Source organism: Temnothorax nylanderi, unplaced genomic scaffold (assembly GCF_030848795.1).
Source record: "Temnothorax nylanderi isolate EJ_2023f unplaced genomic scaffold, tnyl_v1.0 TNYL_tig0208_pilon, whole genome shotgun sequence".
In the NCBI taxonomy this organism is placed as follows: domain Eukaryota; kingdom Metazoa; phylum Arthropoda; class Insecta; order Hymenoptera; family Formicidae; genus Temnothorax; species Temnothorax nylanderi.
In genome coordinates, this window is record NW_027249270.1 from 210,704 (window position 1) to 236,031 (window position 25,328).

General features: G+C 34.5%; 1 protein-coding gene across 2 annotated transcripts in view; it reads right to left on the bottom strand.

Moving 5' to 3' along the window:
- Positions 1-22,644, bottom strand: part of LOC139779066 (glycogen synthase kinase-3 beta) — a 48,505-nt gene extending 25,861 nt beyond the window's left edge. Inside the window, exon 1 of one of the 2 annotated variants that reach the window (XM_071717296.1) lies at positions 20,527-22,644. In XM_071717296.1, coding sequence (XP_071573397.1) covers positions 20,527-20,611 — 85 coding nt within the window. In that variant the 5' untranslated portion in view covers positions 20,612-22,644. Of the gene's footprint in view, positions 1-20,522 lie in introns of both variants that reach the window. The other variant, XM_071717294.1, reaches the window with a different exon arrangement.
- Positions 22,645-25,328: the final 2,684 nt, after the last annotated feature.

Below are 25,328 nucleotides of genomic sequence, written 5' to 3' on the forward strand. Positions count from 1 at the left end.
GTTAATCGGTATTAAATAACTCGTACCTCATATTTGGTCAGATATTTGCTCAGACGAAGCATAAGAAATAAATTCGATGAAATAATCAGTGTTGAAAGAAAGCGAGCGAAAAGCCGATTCTGACTGTCGATTAGTTATCGCGGACGATGTTTGAAGTGGCTGCCAGATCTCCTCTCGTCTGTCTCTCTTCAGAGACAGACGAGACTTGGAAATCGGCCAGCAACACGATCTTAGGCTACCCGCATCCGCCGCTTGATGACGACATTATTCCGGATCTAGATTAGTAGAATGTGAACGAACTCGCGAATGACCATCCTAAAAATTTCAGACGTCGTTTCGCTGAAAGTTTACCGAAAACGCGAAGTGTCACAAAATTACTGCATATCTTCTGATTGCGGATTTTTCGAACCAATATTTCCTGAGCGAAAATGTCGTACTTATAATTCTTCGAGTAGACAATGGATGAATATTATCATTTGATGTCTATATATGCATCCATAAGGCGACAATGTTGAATATGAAAAATGAAAGAAAGAGGAATAGACTGCGCTCGTTAAGCGTTCTTGCGTCAGATCTTCGACGACGTCGGTCAAAGAGTGTATCGGTAAGTAACGAGAATAACCGTATATAAACGTTGCACGATCTATTTATATCGAACGATCAGCTGCGCAAATTGGTCATAACTCAATTGCCAGACCGGCTGCGTGTCGATCAAGCTTCGTCGCGCAAAAACAGGCATTACAATGTAAAATCCCTTTCGGCGGTATGTCGGCGATTATCGATTTCAACATCTTGCGATTAATGTGTAATCTGTATTAAATGCTATATTTTAGTTCGTTTTTCATTTCTTTTATTTTGTTGTTTGTTTTACATTTTTAAATGAGATGTGTATCTAAATAAATTATTTTTTATATATTTGGGAGTTTCGACACATTACATACTTTTTCTTAGGTATAATTATATATGTTTTCTTCATGCCTTTTTTAATATCCAAGTGGTAGGAAGGTAGACTTTACTTCACATAAAAAATGCAGGGCGGTGAGTGGCAGATCACCATTAAATATTGTAATAATTACAGAGCAAGTGACGTATCTCAGAAACCAGAAAAAATCGCTATACACGATTCAAGGCACAAGTTACATAAAATTATATTCTGTACAATATATCTCAACAGATATGTCGAGATAAATAAAAAGTATAATTACACTTAAAAAAAAAGATATTGATAATGTCTCTCATAAAGTAAAATGCGCCTTAAAACATTCGATTATTACGTTTCATTGTTATAAAATCATAAAATTATGGTTTAAAAATGGATTGTTCTCGATATATTTAAAAGCTTCAACATTTTTTTCATCACGCTATGTATTCAGAGAGCGCGTGATTAATTATAAAGATATTTCCAAGAAAGAGCATTATAGCGTATACAGGATATGCGGTTTAACACACTGACCCTGACGCAGCGTGAATTATCGATTGCAACACAGATATATCGCGGCAATTCCGCGCTGTGTGCCCTTCAATGTGTAACAGATTATTAAGCGCGTTTCTGAGATTAAAAAGACGTAGCATTCTTCGACCGTAGAGTTCTATTATTCATCTGAGACGGTGGAAAGAAATCTCCATTCTTTCGTGATTTTATAACGGTTTGCGATAGCGGTATATTCCCAAACAGTTTCTAGTCGAATAAAATATGCTCGAGACGAAATAAAGCACGCGATTATGTCATTATATGTTACTTTGTCACGACTAATTTTATTTTCGCGTTTGTTCAAATTAATTTCCATCGCACCGATCGTGAAAACGTTATTAGTCTGAAAACTAGCGTTGTTTTTAAATAAGATTGCGATCAAGATACGTTACAGACCACGATTGCGTCACGACAAATTGTGTAATGCGAGCATTTTTTTCGAAATACAATGATGAACGTCAACAGAAATAATTTTGACGCAAGATGTGGCAATGAGGTGATGCATACGTGGCATCTGACTTTTCGTTCACATTACGTATACATGACGAGTCGCGGAAATCGCTTAGCCGCACTCATTTCAAGACGCAATTTTATGTCGTTACATAATCGTCGCACGCGAAATTCGCTTCTTTCGGAAAACAAATATGTGTTAAGACGTATGATATAACATATTAATATAACATATATTAGTGATATAAAGTGATATAACATATTAATTGGAAGGTATTTCTCTCATAAAATCAATTACTCCAGAAAACTACATTTACTAATTGATTTTATAAAATTACAAGTCTTTATTGAAAATAGACAATTATTTGATATTGTTTGTTATAAAATCACAGATAGTTATATAAAAAGTTTCAACGTCAATTGATAAAAAAAATTCCAGCAATCAGTTTTTAACGCACCATCAGTAATTATATGTAAAATTTTACGAAATCACTTGTTACGTTTTTATTTACTATTGTTTCATTCTCTGTGTAGTGTTTATCACAAAAAAACTTTCGAGAATAAGAGTATAAGAAAATATATATATAGAAATGATACAGTTCGGAGAAACTTCGGACAAAGGTCCCGCGAACTTTTGCTGATTCACGCTTCTTTTTGTGCCATCTTTTCTTTTGTGCGAGCGTGTGCGGCATCGTGCAAATTCGTCCACGAATTTCTGTGTGCGTATGACCGCGCGAGAGTTCAGAAATGCAGTGCTGGGACCAGTTGTTCGAGAAATTAACCGCAGACAAACGAAGTCTTTTAGCGAATATATGCGTGGTGACTCCGCGGAATTTCTACTGACACTATTTACATCTCTATTTCCGTGAAGTCTGTAACTAGCGTTGGTCAAAATGTTATTTCTTGCGTTTACACATATGTTACAGAACAATGTTTATTTAAATAAAGAAAGAATAAAAATGTTTCATCCGATTGCATGAATAGCCCAATGTTTAACTTTGGCATAGTCTCATAACATGTTGTTATTTGTTGAGTATAAATGTTGAGTAAATTTTTCGTATGCTTAAAATATTGCAAATAAAAATCAAATTCAAGTTTTTGCGATTAAAAACATTATTTCTTATTTTGTGTATAGTCATATTATGACTATAAAATTTAATTATATATTTGTTATATATTACACATTTATTCCAGAAAACAAAAAGAAAAAAACATGACATTGAAGAACAAAATCCTGCAAATTTAAACGCGCGTAAGCAAATTGTGTGAAGAGATTATTCAAGTAACATGACGAAGTCACGTTTTGATAACAGTCTATTTATACCGAAGTATATAATTGTAATAGTTAAACTCTGATCACACACATACATACACACAAAAAAAAAACGACAAGAAAAGCAGACATTCCGTTATCGTGATCTTATCTTCTGACACATGTCGAGATGAATAAATGAAGAAAGAGCAAATGAAGATCAGCGCAAATAGAAATATGAACCACTGCGATAACTACTTCGGACTATTATGTATACATGTCAAATTATGTATGTATACACATACACACGTATATGTATATGCACAGGTGTCTCATACTCGTGACTTTAATTTTAATAACAGATTCTCTGATAAGTTTGAAATTCCTTATAACTCCAAAAATATCGATTATTTCCGAGTTATAAAGCAATTGGAAAACAAGACATTTTCGCGAATTAAACTTCGAAAACACAAATATATAGATAATGTAGATATATTTTTAAATTAATTTCAAATAGATTTTTGATGGAATTTTTGCTGGCGTTTTGCAGATTCTAGAATTTTTCTTTACTTTTCATTTTCTGTAACTTTTTCTTGGATTTCTATAAATTTTTTCGTTTTCTATTAATCGTTTAGCCTTGGTAAAAAAGTGGCGTAGGCGCCTAGTATCGTCATAGTTGCAGGAAATATTGGCACCTGCCGCAACGTACGACGTCAGCTGCAACGTCACACGTGAGTGTCTTGATCGTTTGCCAATAATTCCGATTTGCCGTCACAATGAAGGCGGTTCTTTTTCAAACTACAAATCTCAACGGGAAGTATAACGATCGTAAAGAAGTCGAACGAGAGATTGAAGACGAATGACGAAGATATTGTAAGATATTCGCAGAAAATATTAGCTATTGAATTACAAAAAGTATCACAACAAAAGATCGTCTCTTCCATAGCAGAACTCAAGTTTGTAATGACTTTTATCAATGCAATATAAAGATTGGAAATATTTAGAAGTATTTGTCACACCGAATTGATTGCGACTATCCATTTGGCATTTTATTATGTCTCGCTGCGTAAAGATTTATGTGTAAAGATTCATCAAATTTTCAATGCATAAGTGTCGCTTAATGTGTCTATAGGTGCGCAAATAACGCGGTAAAATCAATTTTGAATTGTGCACATATGTACATTCGTATAGTCAGTTTCTTGGGAACATCTTCACTTTTTTAATGCAAGAGAGATTTGCTCGAATGCATTCGACGAATTAATCGGGATAATCGGGCCAAGTTTATTTTTTTTCTCTTTAAATCGTTCCTCAGGTAAAATGGCAATAACGCCATAACTATTAATAGATCGAGCTGCGAGCGATATATACGGTCATAGGTCATATACATATAGTGTAAGTCTATTCAAAGGCGCTATTTTTTGCGACCGAAAAATCGGTACGCCTTCGAAACAATTATAAAACAATTTGTAATATATGTACAAATCACATTAATAACATTAATACATATATAGATTACAAAATACCGCTAAATCATATTTTAATCATTTATACAGATTATTATAATAAATATTAAATGTACGATAATTTATACAAAAAGTATTTAATCGAGGATACCTAAGTCGTCTACAGCCGATTCCGAGTCTCGACATCGAACTCGCGAAACTCATGTTCGACCGTTAGACGCCGTGCCGTCGTAAGCGGTGAGATCCCGACGACGGGCAGAGGCGCCGTACGGCAAACCGGACTCGTGCGACGACCGGCCCGCGAGGACCGGCCGCCTAGTAGTGTGTCACATTGTTTTGAGCCTTTCGACTCACGAGACTCCTAGAGATATCATTGCCACCTTTGACTAGAGAGAATACGGCCTTAGAGGCGTTCAGGCATAATCCCACGGATGGTAGCTTCGCACCACCGGCCGCTCGACCGAATGCGTGAACCAAATGTCCGAACCTGCGGTTCCTCTCGTACTGAGCAGGATTACTATCGCAATGACTGGTCATCAGTAGGGTAAAACTAACCTGTCTCACGACGGTCTAAATATTAAATACTTTTTGTATAAATAAATAACACTAAAATATTAAATCAAATCTCTATTTTAAAAAATATACTAATTTTATTTTAAATATTACTTCTTTCTTTCGTATCGATTCGGCGAGAATGAAAAAATAAATTTGTCACAAAATATTCTTTATATCTCATTAGCTTTAAAAGTTCGATGAATTATACATGAATTAACAGACAAAATATCAGAAATCGACGGAAAATCACAACTTGTGAAAATAACAAGAACAATAGCGCAGTATGAAAATTTGTGTTTACTTTGGCGATTTGCATAAGTCATATTTATAGATCAATTCTAAATAAATCATCTGAAGTCACACATAATGTAGATTTAACTGATGTGTGACTTTAACGTTGCCGAATTGTAGTAAGCAGATCAAAATGTTAGTTAAATCAATATTTTTCTGAAGCTTCTTGTCGACGAGAAAAAGATGAGAAAATCAATTTTGATCATAATTAATTTAAAAAATGAAGGATTAAAGTTTCAGAATAAAAGAAGATAGAAATGATCCCTATATTATCGACATACGTTGATTGAGTTTCGCTCAAGAGCACAAAAAAGTTCGTTAGTCATGATCATTTACTACAGAGATCGCAATATGGAAGACTAGTCGTTCATTAGAGTTCGTATTCTAATAACGGTAACACGCTACGCGAGTCATCTATTAACACATGTTACAAGTTCACGCTGCTCACGATGCGCACGTAAATTGATGTAATCAACATGTAGCATGACAAAATTGTCACAAATGTTTAATATTATTGAAGATAATCACTAAAAAAAACAGAGTTTTTAGATCCTTCGACGCAAGAAAAATGTTTGAATTTTACTAAAATATAAAGATAAAACATTTTACATAATTATTTTTATAGTATGTATAAAACAGACTTTATGATCTCGAAAGGTTAACAAGATTTATAGTTGGTTTAGAAAAATAAATTAGTAACTTTTATGTCGTAATAAATATAATAATTAGATTCTATTTTCGGCAACTATTGTGGATTGTCCTAAACTTTGTGATCATTTATTTATTTCCTCGGAATCTCAATTTAATATTAGAATTTTAAAATAATAGATAACTAAAATATGAAAATTATTAAAAACTTTAAGAAAATTTTTAAAGAGAAAGTATTTATTAGACTTTCTAATAAATAACAGAATGCAATTATATCTAGTGGGACGTATGGCTGTTATTATATGATGCGAAAGTGAAGATATCTTCGGAGAAACATATAGAGACAAGCTAATAAGTTTGTAGTGCCACCTATCGACAATGGTTAACATTTAATGTCATGAGATGCAGCGTTGCTCGACAATGAGTTACCAGTATGGCGTTTGCACAGCTGAAGATATTAATAATTTCATTCCTTTACCAAATTTCAATATTAAAACATTTGCTATTATCAATATTGCTTTTGCAATATTATTATTATATTTTCCTATTTTAAAAATAATATACCATTCTTTAGAAATCTTCTTGCAAAATAAATAATATATGTTGACCTCATACAAATTATAATAAACAGAGGACAATTTATTTTTTCCTTTACATCGTATTTTGATATAGTTTGCCTGTGTGTGTATCTATGTGAATTTTGTGAAGAAAGATTGTAGAAAAACAGTTTTCACAATCTCATCCGTGCACGCAATTGGCCTGCTTTGTTATCAAAGTTTATTCGTGTGATACCACAAGATGACGCGCGCAAGGGTGGCGCCACACGACTGGCACGTGTCGCTACTTTTAAATAGCAGTACGGCATTCGGGTCGACTTCGACCAAACTCCATTTAACTTAACCGGCGATGAATTCAATCAGCAGAATTTTGCTCAAAACGAAATTTCTAACTATGTAAATCGTTGTCTTTAATCTGATTTTTGTCCATATGTTAAACAATAAAAAATTAATAACTTTATCCATAACATTGACAAAATAGATATTATTGATAAGTAAATCGTCGATTAAATTAATCGGAAGTTGAATTCGTTTTCAGTCGAGAAGCTAATTGGTATGTAAAATTTGATTAATTTTATAGCTAAATCCCCTTTTTCTAAATACACTTTATAATTTTACTAATTGTAATATCAAATTAAAATCATCCGTCGTTCGCATATCATTAAGTGTGTTTGATTTTAATTTAAATAATTCAATAATTACTCGTCGTTTATTAAATCCAAAATTAATGCGTGGCTGGAGCCTCTCCTCCTGCACCCTCACCTCACAAACTTTTAGCCCGACTTAAGCCAATTTTAGATTGGGTTCCAAAGGGCTTTGCCCTTTTCCCACCCACGTGTATTCACCTCTTATCTTTAATAGGTATTTAATAATACATCGTTGAAGTTCTTGTTTGCACAGAAGGTATTATTTAATCATTTATAACTTCCGAATAAACAATGAACGGCTAAAACTTTGTAAAGGTTATTCGCATAGTATATGTCATGTGAAAGTCTTTGGAAGAGATCCTCAAAGAGAAATATTTATCAAAAAATTTCAATCAATATACAATGGAGCATTTTTGCAACAACGTGATCAAATTTTAAAATGTAAAATTATCAATTTTTCATTTCTATCTTATGATTTCGTTACTATCTCTAATTGGTAAACTGCCCGTTTATATATTACATTGTCATTTGAAAATAATCCATTATTTCGCGCTATATCCATGTTGTTTCAGTTCAAAGTTTGTATTTATTAAATACGAATGTAATAGAAATAAATCGCGCAGTATCGAGCATTAACAATTTATCGCATCGTTCTTTATAATTTATAATTCGATTTCCTTTCGACTTTAAACCGTACTATACTATAAATTCGTTCTTTCAATGCAAATTGTATAAAATCTTGTTAACGTTAGAGTTATAGTTTCCTAGAAAACATAGTTTCGTCTGTCTAGACTAAGGATCCCCAATCTATGCTCCGTGGGCTGAATTCGGCCAGCCAAGAAATTTCGATATTATAATATAAAAAAATTTTTAGATAAAGATATTTTATTTTTATATAATTTTCAAAAATAAAACTTATTCGACCCCCTGGTCATTACAAAAATTTTAATATGGCCCTTTTGACACAAAAGGTTGGGAACTCCTAGTTTAGACCTTAAAATGAACATTTAAAAATTAATAAGTATTAATGGAATCGTCAATTAATTAATTAATTTTTCGTAGATAAAAAGTATATTCCCGATTAGTTTGTTTATATGTTATAGACTTCTGATAAAAATATATATGGCTTTATTAAAACGGCATCTTGTATTAAAAGTTTAATTTATTAAGAGCGGAATGCCAAATTCACACAAAGGTGGTTCGTTCAACTTTGTCTTCGGTTTACAGTCAAGACATCTGGGGTACTATAGTTATCCGGAAGAAGTGGTTGCACACATAGAGTGTCGATTGTATGTTGCGAACTCCAATACAACGATTGTTTTTTGGCTCGTACCAATGATATCGTAAATCAACTTACTCGCTAAGAATATACTATAGCGATATACTAGTCAGCTAAGAATATACTGATGCAACTAATAGTGAACGTGTATCTCTTTCGTGGAGGCGGGACTATCTTTAACTCGGGCATACTATGGGATCTTTTAGATTTCACATATTATATGAAATCATATTTTTATTTAAACAAAAATCAATTTTAAATTGGTCGAACAGACTAATCAAAACTACCGATAATTTTCAGACAATCTTAAATGGAAATATAATAGTTTTGTATGAGTTCACAACAAGCTTTTATCTAAACAATAATTAAATTGTACATGGTAAAATCTTCATAGTTTTCATAATGATTAAATATCTTTTAATTTTTTAAATATATATTTTGAAATAAAGTCTCTGAATTATATTATTAAGACTAAATGTGTTGTATTCTTCCTTATATAATAAAATCCATTTATTGTTATATGATCTTATTACTATTATTTTATTTAAAAATATTGCATGTAGATTGAAAACTTGAACATCCAGCAATACTTTTTGTCTAGTAACGATAAGAATTTCATTCATAGATTGTGATTATCGCGAATTGCAATTATCGCAACAATGTCGCGTTGAATAAAACTGCAGTGAAATAAACCTGATAAAATATAGTATAATATATACATCGTCGAGATAAGATAAACAGAATAAAGATAAACACAGAATATATTGAAATAAACAAAGAATTCTTTGACGATTTCTGCAAAGAAAAAACGAACCAAGCGATAATATATGTAAAATATTAATGTAAAATATTTACGTGAGATATGTAGCACAGGAAAGTGTTCGGTCGATGAAAATAACGCGACGGATCGTGCTTTCGTCGAAGGATGAACCGATGGAGACAATAGCGGGCGTTCTCCGCGATCATCCGTGGAGAACAATGGTGTCCTGTGGACGCGAAACACAAACGCGTATACCGTGCAAACAACAGTGGATTTCTATTTGCGGCAAGAACATTCATTTATTGATTTGACAGCATATCGCGCGGTCTGCTACTTCTCTAATTGACAAAAAACCGATGTATACCGAAGTAATGGCGATTTGAGCTAAGCTTAAGTTTTGGGACTTCGGATGCCAAACCATTTTTGGCATACCGACGCACAATTAATATTAACTGTCCTTTACTTTATAAAATGCATTTATTTTAAGTGTAATTCCGAAAAGATTTACTCTTAAAAAAAATTTAATTTTTGCATAAATTAAATTACGTTCGATTATACATCGTATGGTTTCTTTCTTTCACTAATAAAATTATGAAAAAATAGTGTGTAGTTTCTATAAGTTTATGTTATTATTATAATATAAAGTGTTCCATAATTTTAATTTTGATGACAGATGCTCTGATGAGTCTTAATTTAACGTGACTTTACCTAAAATGTTAGCTTAAATATAGCAAAAAGCTAATGTACTGATTTAAATATTTGCCTTGTAATTATTATAATTCCTTTTCTACCAAATATAAATATGCTTGAGAGAGTATATAAGATCTTTTCATCTAATTTTAGGCTAAATTTCCAACAATTAATTAAAAGCCGAGTCTTTAAAGAATATCTTTTTTCTAAAAGTATGAAAAAGATTAGGCGTTTAGTTTTTTAAAAATAAATCAATACTTATTTAATTTATTCTTAAAAGAGACTTTATAAGACATTTATATACAATAAGTCCATTTTAGATGATTTTTATCTTTTTAAAACTTCAGCTAAAAACTCACTGACATGAGTCTTATTTATGGCGTAATATGGAAACGTTTTTGTTGGTCTAGTTGTAAGTATCTCTAAAAAGATATACGCGTAAATAAAATATATGTTTACGCGAATCATAACATTTCTGTTGAATTACCTATACTGGCAAACTGTGCCTTGTTTTTCTCTCGGCTCAAGGCCGATCACGATATTGCATTAAGGGAACCAACGCAATGAGACACATCTCTCGTTCTGACATACTTTATCAGAGGCAAATTCCATAAATTGTAAGCAATTGCAACTTTCGAGGGCATTGCTGATGTTTTTGTAACAAAAATCCGGATAATTAATGGATCAGATGAGGAAGAAAATTGATCTCAATTATAATTGTAGAAGAACAAAAACTTCTTAATTTTTCATAACTTTAATTGTGGTTCATATTTTGAGTTGACATTGAAGATTCGTCGCGCTATAGATTTAACTAACTCTTTTATGCATTTGAAAAAGTTGTTCGTAATGTGCGAAAAATTAGAATACAATTAATTTCTTATTTAAATTATGTAGATTTAGCGAAAAAATTATTTTCCATTAATTTAATTCTAGATTAATTTCTGCATTTTTCTTCAGAAGATTAAAAAAATAAGTAGATATTTCAATCTGGAAGGCATATGTCACGATAAAATTACCTAAATTTATTTCTCATAAACTATAAATATAGTAATAATACATACAGAACTTTTGTTGTTTTATATCAATGCATTTCGGTACATCCTTGGCTTAATCTCTCTATCTAGATTGTTCAAAGAAAGTATTTCAAAATACTCGAATTCCATTCTTCTCTTGTCTTGTTACTATTTATTTAGGTTGCGTTCCGATATTCACTCTCAGTACTGAAAACCTATAGTATACGTGACGTAAACTATAGATTTTCAGTAGTGACAGTGAATATCGGAACGCAACCTAAGTAAATAAGTAGGCCGTATAAAATGATAATTTTACGCAGCCGTAATAAAATGATAATTTAGACTTATCTTCAGACTGTACAAAGAACATTTGTCACCTAAGATTATTTTCTAGCTCGTTTTTCATATCGTGAGCAATTTATTTAAACAAATTATTTGACTGAGTATAGCTAGATTATATAAATTTTATTCCGCTCGATTAATAAATTATTTTATCTTAATAATAATCTGATTAACAATTTCAAAATTTAGAAAATTGGGACATATTTATGTAACATATTTTTACATAAAAATTTCCAATTAGATAATATATTATATAAACTATATAAATTTTTAAAAAACTTAAATTAAATTGAATAATATCAAAAGAGAGAGGAAAGTCGATCTCTTTTAACGAGAGGAACACAATTTTAGCCAAGAGTAAAATTGTATAGATGATATGTTAGAGTTGGCGCACCATCAGAAAACTGACCATAGTATCGTCAACGTCTTAGATGCGACTTCCTTCCGAAATGAACTAAAAAATTAACTATAATAATTAATTACTTCTACAAACTGTCTTAAAACAATATAAAAACATAAAAAAATTAAAGTTGCAAGATCAAGATGCAGTTAAATGTAAAAATAGTTCAAAATAAATTTATAAACTTGTAATTTAGATAATTAGATTTTTTAAAATGAATTTAACATAATTTGAAAATATAAAATATGAATAAAAAAAAGTATAAAGGGAAGTATAAATTCTGGCAAAAAATTTGAATAATTTTAATAAATTATTTTTTAATAATTTATGAATACAGAATTTATTTCAATGTAAGATAAATAAAAACAATTGTAAATCAATCTAAAATTATTTTTGTTAAAAATTTAACAAACATACTAAAGTTTTATAGAGCATGTGAGTAAAAAGAAAGCTGATGTAGTTGAATGAGTGATTAATTCCACTAATTGGTTGTTCGTACACCTATAAATGCATCTGCAATTTTTTTTCGAGACATACAGTGAAAGTTTAAAAATATAATGCGTCAGCAGACGCAACTTTATAGCGCGTTGTAATGAAGCTATTTTTAAAGATGAGCGTGCAAAGCGAGAATATTTACAACCGCCGCGGTTAGAAAGGGTTGGTTCTTATAAAAAAAAAAGTACATTGCCACGCGCGGCGCGGGCGCGTTTCATTGAGATAATAGTAGTATATTATTGCGTTAACCTCCATGTTTCCATAATGTTTACTTTCCTTAATTTAATTCTGTTCTTTACGTAACTATTTTATTGTAACTTATTACTGTTACTTTATTTTCTTTTCTTATATTAAAAATATTACATTATTATTGTGATTCAAATTGATGAAGATTTTAGAAACTGCACGAGTCGATTTTTTTTATTTCTACATTTGATACCTAATGCATTGAATATAAAATAAAATTCTGAAAAAAATTTAACATAATTTTTTATGTCATCAAAATTCATCTATTTTCTTTGCTTTGATATTATAAACAATGTTATATTTTAATAGTATTTTCAAATATCAGACTGAGGAAGTTTAATTAAATTTTTTTTTACTGCACTTTAACCGTATACTTTAATTGTATAATGTAATATTCGCTTTCTTTGGTTTTATTACCATTAAATATTCTTCGTATACATATCTTCAAACTGTTCTCTGAAACGATTCAAGATTCTGAGAAGTAATAAATGTGGCACTGACAAAATCATCGGACCGTTACACCTTGAGGTTCGCTAACGAACGTCAAAAGCTCCTACTGTACTATATGTCGTACTCGAATTTAACATGGTGACCTTGAGTGATCGATATCGAGGGGGCCCAGAGTATCTTTGAAAATGGCCGGCATTTTACTAACCTGGTGACTTTTAAACTTACTTTAGACAATATGTAATTAACCAAATTAAAATTCGGAAAATTGGATGCATAATTAAATAATATCAATATCAACAAACTTCCTTGACCTTGATAATTAAATAATTTGAATAACTTACATCTGTAAGTTATTTAACAATGTAACACAATTTAACAGCAATAAGTTAACAATTGTAATAGTTCTCTTCGTAGTATACCTATTCTTTATATCTTATCTTATGTTTTAGCTATGTTTCAGTTGAAACCAGAAGGTTTGAAGCAATATTGATTCTTCTCTTCGAAGTATACTTGGGGAGATACCGAATTGTGGTAGCACCATTTCAGGATTAAACGGTTTTCGTTTTAGCGTTGTCACCAAGCGTGGATCCTGGCGATCGAGCCATCCGAAGAAGAATCGATCAGAGCAATAAAGGTTAGAAGGAATCGAGATGCATATGAAATACGATCCCTTTTTTAGACCGCTACCCGCGGAATGAGTCTGATTCGGGTCAGAATAGCTCGCTGCCGCCGCCACGAGGATAATCGATCCTCCGCGCAATCGAAGAGGTCGTCTCCGCGCTCCGCCTGGCAACTGCGTCAATACGCAATTACTTGGTCGACCATCAGCCCCGATTATTTATACATCGGATCGGTCGGTACTGTTGTCCATCTGTTATCGAGATAAGTCACGAACAAAGAAGATGCAACAGACAAGGTTTGTTATCTTTAATCATTAAAACCAAGAAAACGAACTTGATTCTCAGTAGGCATTACGAGAAGCATTTCTCTAATATTACGTAAAATGGATTAGCTCCCGAATACTAGAAAAAAATCAAAATTTTTTATTTGCACACATGATTTAAATTTTTGTTTGCACACATCTAGTGAACTATTAAAAAAAAATGTTGTCTTACAGATTTCGTGAATTTATTGAGATTCATTATTCATCATAATATGTAAATGGGGAAAACTAGACGGAGATGTTGAAATTGTAATTATTCAGTCAAGCTTAAATAAAATTAGAATAACGGAAATATAATTAAAGTAGAATATTTTTGGCAGATAGAACTTTTTTTGGAAGAACGTGAATATGTGAAAGTCAGATAAAATACGTGAATAGGAAACGCCGGTGACGAACATTTTCGCACACAATGACAGAATCAAAAAATGCTAAGTTGGTGCTCGGTCAATCATATGTCTGGTTAGGTATTTTTATTTATAGCGTATGTAGTGTCATGCATATTTTAGCATGACATATAATTGAACAAATCGGAAGAAATGGAGTAGGTATAGAGACGACATAGACTGAATGTCATAAATAAATGCGATTTCGATAATTGCGTTAAACTACGATAATAATTCATATAATAATAACTCAACTATATAACATTTATTTAATATTTTTTCGGATATATTTTACGAACAGGCTTTAATTGAAAATACCTAAATGGAGTGATAATAATAAGATATCAAGCAAAAATCAGATCGTTTAATGGACGGGAAGCCCATTGTTGAAACATGCGTATCGTCTTTTTTCTCTTGCGAATAGTTTAATATCGTAGAAGCACATTGACCTAGATCTCGGGCACGTGAATCGGTAACGTGATCGACCCTCTTTACAACGCAAACAGTCTCGGGGGGATTCGCAGTTCTCCAAAGATGGATCGATCGGTTGTAATAAAAAAAATATATATCTAGTGCAAGTATATTCCATTGCCGCGATGTTTTTTTTTAACAGAGAGAGAGAGAGAGAGAAGGTTCTCCAGCCATTAAATTGTCATTTAATACTATCGAGAAATCTATAGCCTTTGATAATAAATTAATAATAGAAAATAAATCGTTTCCAACAATGTGGTAATATCTCTGTTCGTAACAGCACATTAAAATCATTCATCTAAAAATAAACTACAAAATCTACTATTAAAAATAATTAAAAAAAAAACAGGTAGAAAATAATTGTTAAACCTGTCGTCATTGTGTTACTACAGGAATCGCGAATTATTTTCTGATTATTACTACTGATATTATTCTTGTATCATACAGGAACACATATCGTGCGATCAGATTATATATTTAATTGCATCGGAAGGTTACGGACGTACGCAGGTCGCGTGCGCCAAAGATAGCGGTGCGATTGCGTTACTTGTGTCACTATTTTTGATAGGAGCACGCTCTCATAGCTGACAACACGGAAGCTCGAAGTTATCTTAATTTAACATTATCGTATATAGAAACGCGATCTATATGATCTTCATCGTCGAAGTGAAATATGTGCGATAATTTTCCTTTTATTTTTATTCACCATTCTCACGATATACTATCATAGAAGTCGATTATCAAGAAGAATGTTAAAATACATATTCCATTTAAAAATTAAGATTGTTTTCGAGAAATATTACTTTGTTCTATGAATTTACAAGATTAAAATAACGATTGCTAATCTACTATAGAGTTCTTCTTATTTAATTCAGATAATGTCAATTCAATTTCTATAATTGTATATATAGATATATCCGAAGTGGAGCTTTGGATCGATCAACACCTGAGAGTCGAGTTTATTTTCGTTAGATGCGACGTAATAAATTATAACTTGAGCATAAGACGCGTTTACGAAAGTCAAAGTAGAAGTCTGAATCATTACTGTCACCTAATACTTACACCTACTACCGCGGCCATTCGATGTCGAGCAGTAATATCTCAGAGATAATCCATCGGAATGGCAAATTACATTACGTCCTTGGAGAGACGTAGGCCATTCAATAGCGTCTTAAATGTATAACGATGATATATTTCTTGCATGAGGTACATTAAAGCGTACGAATAAAATAGTATTATACAGAAGTCACCTATAATTATTAGATTAATACAAAATTATTTATTCTTTTCCTTCACAGTTCTTACGTTAAAAAAACATAAAGATGGAACTTTGATCAACATAATGCTTTCTAATAAAACAAGACATTTAAAAATGTTTTTATAGAAAATTATTGTAAGAATGAGAAATGTCCTTTTATATTCCACAATATATTTATGGAAAATTGAAAAAAATCAGAATTATGTTTTTACAAAGTCTTGAAAAATATTGAGATTATTATTACAACTTTGTTATGATTTGTAAGCAAAACAAAATACAAAAACCATGTTAAAGCTTTAGTCTGTTAAACTCCATATATAGTTCGGTATATCGATTAAAAATTATGCAAGCGTTATGCAAGTTCAAGGCGGTAACGGTTTATCTTGCACAGTCTGGCGCGTGTGGATTGCATGGCGAGATACATGATTTATCCTGTGCCGTTACATAAATTGTCTTGCCAATGAAGGAAGTATGCAACACGGAGAAATGTTTATTAAACGCAGGTGCAATTAGGCTTCCAGGTTATCTGCAGCAATTAAATCTTGTTTTCGTATACATGGATTCATTAAACTTTCAATGCTATATAATGAATAAACTTGATCATTTGTGATTTTGATTGAATATTATAAGTATTACATCGGAATGGTTTCTTACTCAAATAATGATTCATATTAACGTTCCTTATTGCACCTACTCCATTATTCGCCTCAGATTTATTATTTATTCATTCACCTATAAATATATATTGTTCGAGGGGGAATTCACAGCCGGCATTGGTGTATAAAAATTCAGCAATGAACTAAAAAAAGTAAGCAAGCAGTCGCCTATAATATATGACGGTATTGTCGTCAGTGGTTGGGCAGTGATAATAATGACTGGTGGCAGTGACAATGCAGGAGGCACTGCATAGCATTGCTAAGACAGTATTCGAAATTTATTCGGCATTGGCTCAGCAGTATAGCAGTGGCGTACACAATTTAGGGTTGTGAATTCCCCCTCGATATTGTTATCCATCAAAGAAGGTTGACGTTAATATCAATCAGTTTGTTTGAATAAACGTGTAATACTATTTTTGTTATTTTAATACTTTGTTATTTTTATCTCTTTCTTGGTCAATATTTTTTAAGTTTAAAATTGTTACCTTATTTGAGTATTTGGGATCAGTATCAGTAATAATATAAATAAATGTTACACATATATGATAGCTTTTTAAAGATCAAAAAGTTCTTTAAAAGAGTTACAGATATCTTGTGATCGCATTAGCACGCATTACAACCTTTTATTCCATGTAATGGATCGCAGGCACATATTGCACGTAATATAGTAGATCAATGTGCGTTAGTACATACGTAAATCAAACACTCGCCAAAAATGTAATGCATATATAATCAGATTTTCACGCGCGTATATAACGTTGTCATGGTCATTGAATTGCGTCGACACGATTATGATCGCGAGCGATGAAAATAATCATCGCAAAAATAAGTGTACATATGATTTAATCAGAGAGAAAAAGAGAGGGAGAGATATAGAATTCCGAGATGATATTGTTAAATAAAAATTTTCCCCGATATTAATTACACATTGTTCACTAGAATTTCTCATAATAAAACTTTTCCTGTGTTCCAATACTTCCAAAATGCTTCAATGCTTTTATGCTTTATTCGCATTGCTCGGTGAAAAATATTTTATATTATTTAATTTTTTATATTAATATAAATAGATTAATATTCCCTTAATTTTTTTAGTTGATACAGAATGTTCGAACGTTGTAATATTAGTGCATACAGTTTGCACAAATAATTATTAAGAAATTAATAGAAAATTAAATTCTTTATAATTTCAGAAAAACTGTATCCAAATGTAATATTCATGAAATGGTTATAATCATGAAATGGATTTGATAGCCATCAAACCTAGATTAATCATTAACGTATGATAAATAGATTAACGGAGAAAATAAGAGAGAGAAAGAGAGAGATAAACTACTAAATAATTATCCTTCTAATATGCTGTTAATATATTTTTAAGCTGCATACTTTTTTGCAGTTTCGAGCATTTTATCACTCAATATAAAAAAAATCAAAGATGGTCGATTTCAACACATCCTGTCTTGGGATTGATTTTAACATAAACTTAATACAATATCCAAATGTAAAATTCATAAGGCAATGAGTCGTTAAATTCAAACGAATCAAAAGAATACATTAAACGGATTAATGAAGGACAAATTAACGTGATAATTAGCAGCAAGATATGCCAAATATACAACCTTGTATTTAATATACTGCTGCTCAACTAATGTGTTCTTGGAAATACAATGTACTTAAAAATTGCTAGATTGTTCTTTAAAAAAATATTTTGTAATATCTTTCTATATTTTCGCGTTTTTATACTGCGTCTCGTTAATTTTAAATTCAATTTTAATTCTTCCTTTTAAATTAACTTTAATTTTTAAATTAAATTAATTTTAAAATGCTCTTGAATGTTTAAATATAATAATCATAAAGTAGCTAGAGAAAGAGAGAGAAAGAAAACCATCAAATATTAATAGTTAAATCTCTCTTATAGCCGTATTCATAGTCCTACCTTGAGGAATAAGGGTTCCTTGTTCCTTATTAGTTATTCTACATTTCATTAACCTTCCTTGATCGATCAAGGAACCTTAAAATTTATGAAGTGTAGAATGAGAAACAAGGAATCCTTACTCAAGGAAGGTATGAATACGGCTATAAGCTAATTAACCTCTCTAAGTTAATTAATACAACATGAATTATATACAACATGTATATGAAATTAATACAACATGAGTTATATAGAGTCAATCTTGTGATTAATAACAAAATATACCGCTAGGTATACAATTGTTTTAAGGCACCATTAATATTCTGCATTCTTTGAAGTACAATACAATGTTATAAAAAATGCGAATTATTTTAAGAGAAACATTCTATAATAATATACGTTATTTAAAAAAAAAAAGGATAACTGCCTAAGTTCTTTGTAATTTTGCACGTTTACGTTGCATTTTGTCACTGAGCCTGCTTTGCCACAAATACGTAGAAACCAGGTGAATAACGTTACTACGGGGAAATGCGGAGGGATGCACGATCGACTCCACCCTTATCCTCATAAAATCTCACGACACTCCCATCGAGGTTGCCAGGAAAGCACACGACGCAAACCGCCAAGATCGACGATCGCGAGAGCGGAATCTTAGGGACAGCACGAAAAAGGCAACCGCTTCTATTTTTCCCTCCCACCTTCTGACACCCCCTCACTCCCTCGCTTTCGAGAGCATCCGGATGCACGCACGCATACGCGTAGCTTTGCATCCTACAGATGAACCGATAAGAGAAAAAAGAGGAGAAGACGGAAGAACGGGAGGGAGAAAAAGAGAGAGAAAGAGAAAAAAGGAAAAAAAAAGAAAAGAAGAAATAACGGGGAACGAATGAGCGCGCGAGAAAATGAAAGAGGGATAAAGATGAACGATAGATCTGCTCCTTCCAACCGCACTTTCTTACACTCTGTACGTTTTATTAAATTAACTGCACTATTTCACACTCTGCACTTTCTTATGGTTTTCATATTTAAAACAAGATAAATATGGAATCGTCACAGGAGGTAAAAGAAAAAGAAAAACAATATATATGCAAAATGCAAATTTAAAATGGACAATCTAGCAGTCAAAAGAGATTGTCAATAGGCCTGTTCGTTTTAGCTGAACTTCTTGCACGGTTCATCTTTCCTCTTTTTCTTTTCACGTTAGAGAGAAAAAGAGAAAAGATGAATTGTGCAAGAAGTTCAGCTAAAACGAACAGGCCTTTATACTCTCTATACGTTGCACTTTATTGTATTTAAGAAGCACTCAATAATAAGCATGTGCATGTTTAGACTAATTATAAAAGTAATACAATTAAAATATCAGATTTTTTATGTCGAAAACGTGCAATGTAGAAAGAGAGAGAGAGAGAGAGAGAGAGAGAGAGAGAGAGAGAAAGAGAAAAAAAATGGAAGAAAAGAAATAATATCGGAGAACGATCGAGGAAAGAGAGACAAAGATGGACGTTTGCACCTTTCACGTGCACCTTCCTACACTTCGCACACCTCGTCAAATTAACCGCACTATTCACTATTCACACTCTGTACTTTCTTACACCTTTTATAGCCAAATAAAAAAAACAGGTACGCACGCAATTGTCACAAGGGAGAAAAAGAAGAAGGAAATAACATACGCGGAAAAAAAATAGAATTTAAATGGACAAATCCAGCGGTCAAAGAAGCGGACCGTCTGTTCCTTTCAGCAATTTATTACACTCGAGGAGTACTCGACAGGTGCAGAGATTAAAATTGGACGAGAGTAAAGGCGAGACGGCTGAAAGAGCAGATTCGATCGAAGATCGTGCGATTGGAAAGAGAAGGAGGGGGGAAACTGTAGGAGACGTGAGGTTATGGTACTTACTGCTGATCTTCATGCCGCCGAGGGGCGGGTTCGCGGGCGGCTTGTTACCCTCGGCGAAGGAGGTGGTTCTCGGTCGTCCGCTCATCCTGAAGCTCTCTCGACCGCCTCCGCCTCCACCTCCACCACCACACCTACACCGCGACTCGCAGGGGGTTGCGCCTCCGGCTCCTCTCACTCACTCTATCTCTCTCACCCGCTGCTCCGGCCGCGTCTACTAGGTTAGGTTGGCCGGTGCTCCTCCGGCAACTCTCCTCCTCCTCCTCCGCCACCGCTTGAAGTTAGCCCCGGTAGTCGCCGTCGACGTCGTTTTCCTTGTTTTCAACACCACCTCGCACATCAATGACAGTCGCACACGCGATTATCACATCGCACGAGAGCGCGCGCGAGCGCGCGCACTTTCTTTCTCTCTTTCTCTCCCTTTCTCTCTCTCTCTCTCTCTCTCTCTCTCTCTCTCTCTCTCTCTCTCTCTCTCTCTTCTCTGTCACTTTCTTCACACCGTTTTCGTCACGACGCAGCTCGGCGGACGGACGGAGGTGGAAAAGGGGGAGAAGGGGGGGGGGACGTAGGAACGGGACGAACGGGAAGATGAGCGCGGAGAGCAAGGGCGAAGGGAGATGGCGACTGGCCGAGAAGCAGCGCGAAACCGCGGACGACACTATTTCACACGGATGACTTTTTTATCTTCCTATAATTCTCGCGAGACGCGCGCAGCGACACCACCGACGCGACGAGTGTCCCCCCCCCCCGGGTCGATCCGCACCGTGTTTGTCGCGCGAGCAACACCTTCTCCACGGAGGAGGAAGAGGAGGCCACTTTCACGCGCTCGGCGCACTCCTCCTCGTCGTCGTCGTCGTCGTCGTATGCGACACCACCCTCTTTTCCGACACACTGACGCGCACTCTCTCGGCGACGACGGCCTAGCTTCCTCCTCGCGCTGCTGTCACGGCGATGCGGCAGCGGCGGCCGCGAGCGGTTTCCAAAGCGCGGTACCGTCAGCCAATGAACGGCGGCGGGGGAAGGGCGACGCTGCGGAGCGCTGCTGGCGAGCGACGAGGGGTGCGTGCCAACGTCGTGGCGGCGGTGGCGGTGGCGGCGGCGGCGGTGGTGGCGGTGAACCGACGTTTTCGGGACGGCTTGTACGGGCCGCGGTTCCTATATAACGCGGCCGCTACCTCGCGATCCCGCGCCTCGGCTCTCTCCGTCGTCGTCGGTCGCCGACGTATTACGTAGCGGCGCGCCACCGCGCGGTCCTCCGCGCTAGGACGACGACGCGCGGCGCGAATCCTTACTTCCACGGCCAACGTCGCGTCGATCTCCCGCCGTGTCTATCTCTCGCGGCTATCTTCGCTCCTCTCTCGCTGCTCCGTCGTTCTCCGTCTCTCTTTCTTTCTCTCTCTTTCTCACGCGCGCCGTCGCGCCTCGTTCCGTCTCTTTCTCTCTCTCTCCCTCTCTCTGTCTCGTTGTCTCTCTCTGTCTCTCGCACTGTCTTTCTTTCTATATCTGCCTCTTTCGTTATGGAGCCTCGTCACTCGCTGGTTACTCCGATTCTCGGCGTTAACTCTACTACACCTCGCCTGCACCGACGTCTGACAGAACCCCGTACTGCTGCATTTCCCCGCGATGCGAGTCGGGTAGCGCGGAAATTACGGAGCGAGAAGAACGATCGCGGTTAATGCGCTCGTTCCTCGACAGGAGGTCGTCGTCGCCGCTCCTGTCGCCGTCGTCGTCGTCGCGTTCAACGCCCGTGGTCAATCGGCGCACTGTCTCCCCTTCTTTTTCCTTCCCTATCGCTTTCTCTGTTTTCACACTATCGCTGGTCTGCTGGCACCGGACAGGCCGACGCAGGGCAGTTTCTCGCAGCAGCTTTCCTCGGTCCCTCGGTGTGTCGCGACGACGCGATGGACGCGGGTGGGTAAATGTCGAACGCGGAAGAAAAAAAAATACGAGAGGCGCGCGCGCGCGCGCTCGTGGGTCGCGGCGGCGGTGGTGAATGTCGAACGATACACGGCGATCAGCGACGACCTCTCTGCCTCGTCGTCGTCGAGCAGCAGCACGGCAACACCACACCGACCATTGGATTTTTCGATGCCTCCTCCTCAGACATTGACCCGTTCGGGCGAGATCGGGCCAGTCGAGCGCCGCCGGACGTTGCCGAGCGTGACGTCAGCGACACCCCGCCCTGCCCCTTGCCGGTGCCGGAGACTCCGGAGAGAGAGCCAGCAGAGAGCCGCGAGCGGTGTGGAGAGCGGTGTTCGGTGTTCTATCGAGTGCGCGGTGGCGCCATGCTCGGCGGTTTTCAACGCTGTTGGCTGTTCTCCTCTCGTTCTCCTCGCATCTCGCCGTCATTTGCACCGGGCCGCCATTACGGCGCACGATTCGAATTTAAAGAAAGAAGCGTGTAAATCCCACGAAAGAGCTAAAGGAGAATGGTGCAGTTGCGAAATCGTAGAATAAAATCATCTATGTCAGTTTTTCTTGTTTTTATTACTGGATTTATTTATTCGAAACATCTTTTATTTTTTTACTTTTTCTCGTATGATCCGCTACATTTCGCGATCGACACTTTTTTCTGAATAATTTCCCGAATTTTGATATTTCTGATTATATAGTAAATATTTTAACAAGTCAATTTTTTAGAAACTCTGATTGTTTATAACTTTTGATAAAATTAATTATAAATTGCTAAAATATTTATAAATTATTAAAACCAGACGATCAAATTACAGTCCACTTATTTCTAAAAAGTTAACTTATAAAAGCTAATAAAAAATAAAAAATTGAAACATTTTGGTAATTCTTAGATGCATTCATCCTCTTAAATATTGAAATTTATTGTTAGAATATATCATAATTCTCTCTTAACACCATTAATTATCATAACTGATTTATTCTTGCCAATGGATTGATTTAATTGATGAATGTTTTGGATTCCATAACATGAAAGAAAAAAGTTACTATTATAAGCCAAATTATTTTTAATCTTTTGGCAGGTATAATTGGGAGTATTAAAGCCATACCGCGCGGTCTCCTTCAAAAGGGGATTTTATAACGTGCGTTTCATTAATCTTTCAACAAAGAGTAAACTAGTTGCTACTATTATTGTACTATTATAACAATTCAGACACGAGAATATATTTCTAAAATATTACGAAGAAATTTGACCACTGAGCTGTACGCGTACCTACCAGATCACAATAATGTCTCCGATTGTATTCTGAAAGAGAAAGAAAACGTCGGCGGTTTATTTGCTCTCTTTTTCATCTGCGCAAAGTATTTACTTTCTTTGCTTGGTAGAGTAGAGCGCAGAAAGAGTCTGCTTTCGTGAGAGAAAAGATGACATTATTTACCGATACTCTCTTCGTAGCTACTAGGTTTGCTCTCTTTAGTTACGTTACGTTATACTCCTTCGAGTTGAAACAAAATAAATATATTCAGGCGTTTGAATAAATGGGAGAAAGAGAAGATGGATGAAAATAAATACGAGAAATAGTACAATTAAAAAGATTAGATTTTACAGCTTATCAATAATTATAAAACACATAAAAGTGCAATGTTATACCGTGCGCTACTTATTACTAATTTAAATATTTTTACAACTAATAAGTTATAAAATAAATAAATTCCGAGTCTCTAAAAATTTCTCGAAATTCCTGCGTTAAATAATCGCTAAATGACTAGAATTTGTCATGTCGAGAAATCGGACGTTTTAATAAATTTTGTAATTATTTTCGTACGTCGAAAAGTTTCGCATATTAAATTATTGCGAATAATTTATAGACTGTGAACCACTTTTAATACTTTCAAAAATACTTCCAACCTTTTTTCGTATTAAATAATTAATGTTCTTCGATTAATTTTTAATTACTGACAATTAAGCAAGTCTTCGTATTTTTCTCGCGTTAAAAGTGAATCATATTTATATGTATGCTATCGCAAGTGATTTTTATAAATGTTTCCAACATCGCGCACGCTACTGTATATCGCCATCGTTTTTATGGTATCGGCTGTCTACTCTTCTATACACATAGTTGATTGGCTTCTTTTTCGCATATTTTACGTTATTTTTTCGCAGAAATATAATGGAAGATTAATTAGTACGTTATCATTGCTATATTATAGGTATGTAGAAGCTGTCACGATTCAAATAGTAAAGTTTTGAAATGTTTTTGCATAATTCGTGCATTAATGATAAGATAATTCAAAATTAATAAATGATAAAATTCTTACAAAAACATAATTATTGTAATTAAAGTAAAAATACAATTTTTTTTCTTGAAATCAGACATTTTCACTAAAGAATATAAAACACAGGTTTGTAACATATTTTTAAATTTAAAGATATTGAATTGTGAACAGCGATGTAGAATATTTACGAGCAATCGGGTAAAATGTTCTTGTCCTATATAGGGGAAACAGATTTTATACCAGGGTTGTGTGTGGGCGCTTACGCGTAAAATATAATCATCTACACATGTATACAGTGTAAGTTATGTCATGTAAACAATGAATAACCTATATGGATCATCGAACATTCATATTTCGTCAGAAATATCGGAAAATGTTTTGTTTGCAGTTTTATTTTCAGTTACTAGAGAGAGATGTTATTTAGTTTAGGCATAATTTTTAGGCCGCTACGGAAAATTAACAATGGTTTTGAAGATCTTTATTTTATATCTATAAAAAAAATGCACAATAATATACGCGAATTGCAACCGTGAACTAATTATAAGTATAATATTGCTTTTTGTCGTTTAACAGCTCAACATAAATAATAATGTTTCTATGTTAGCAATTATGCATCT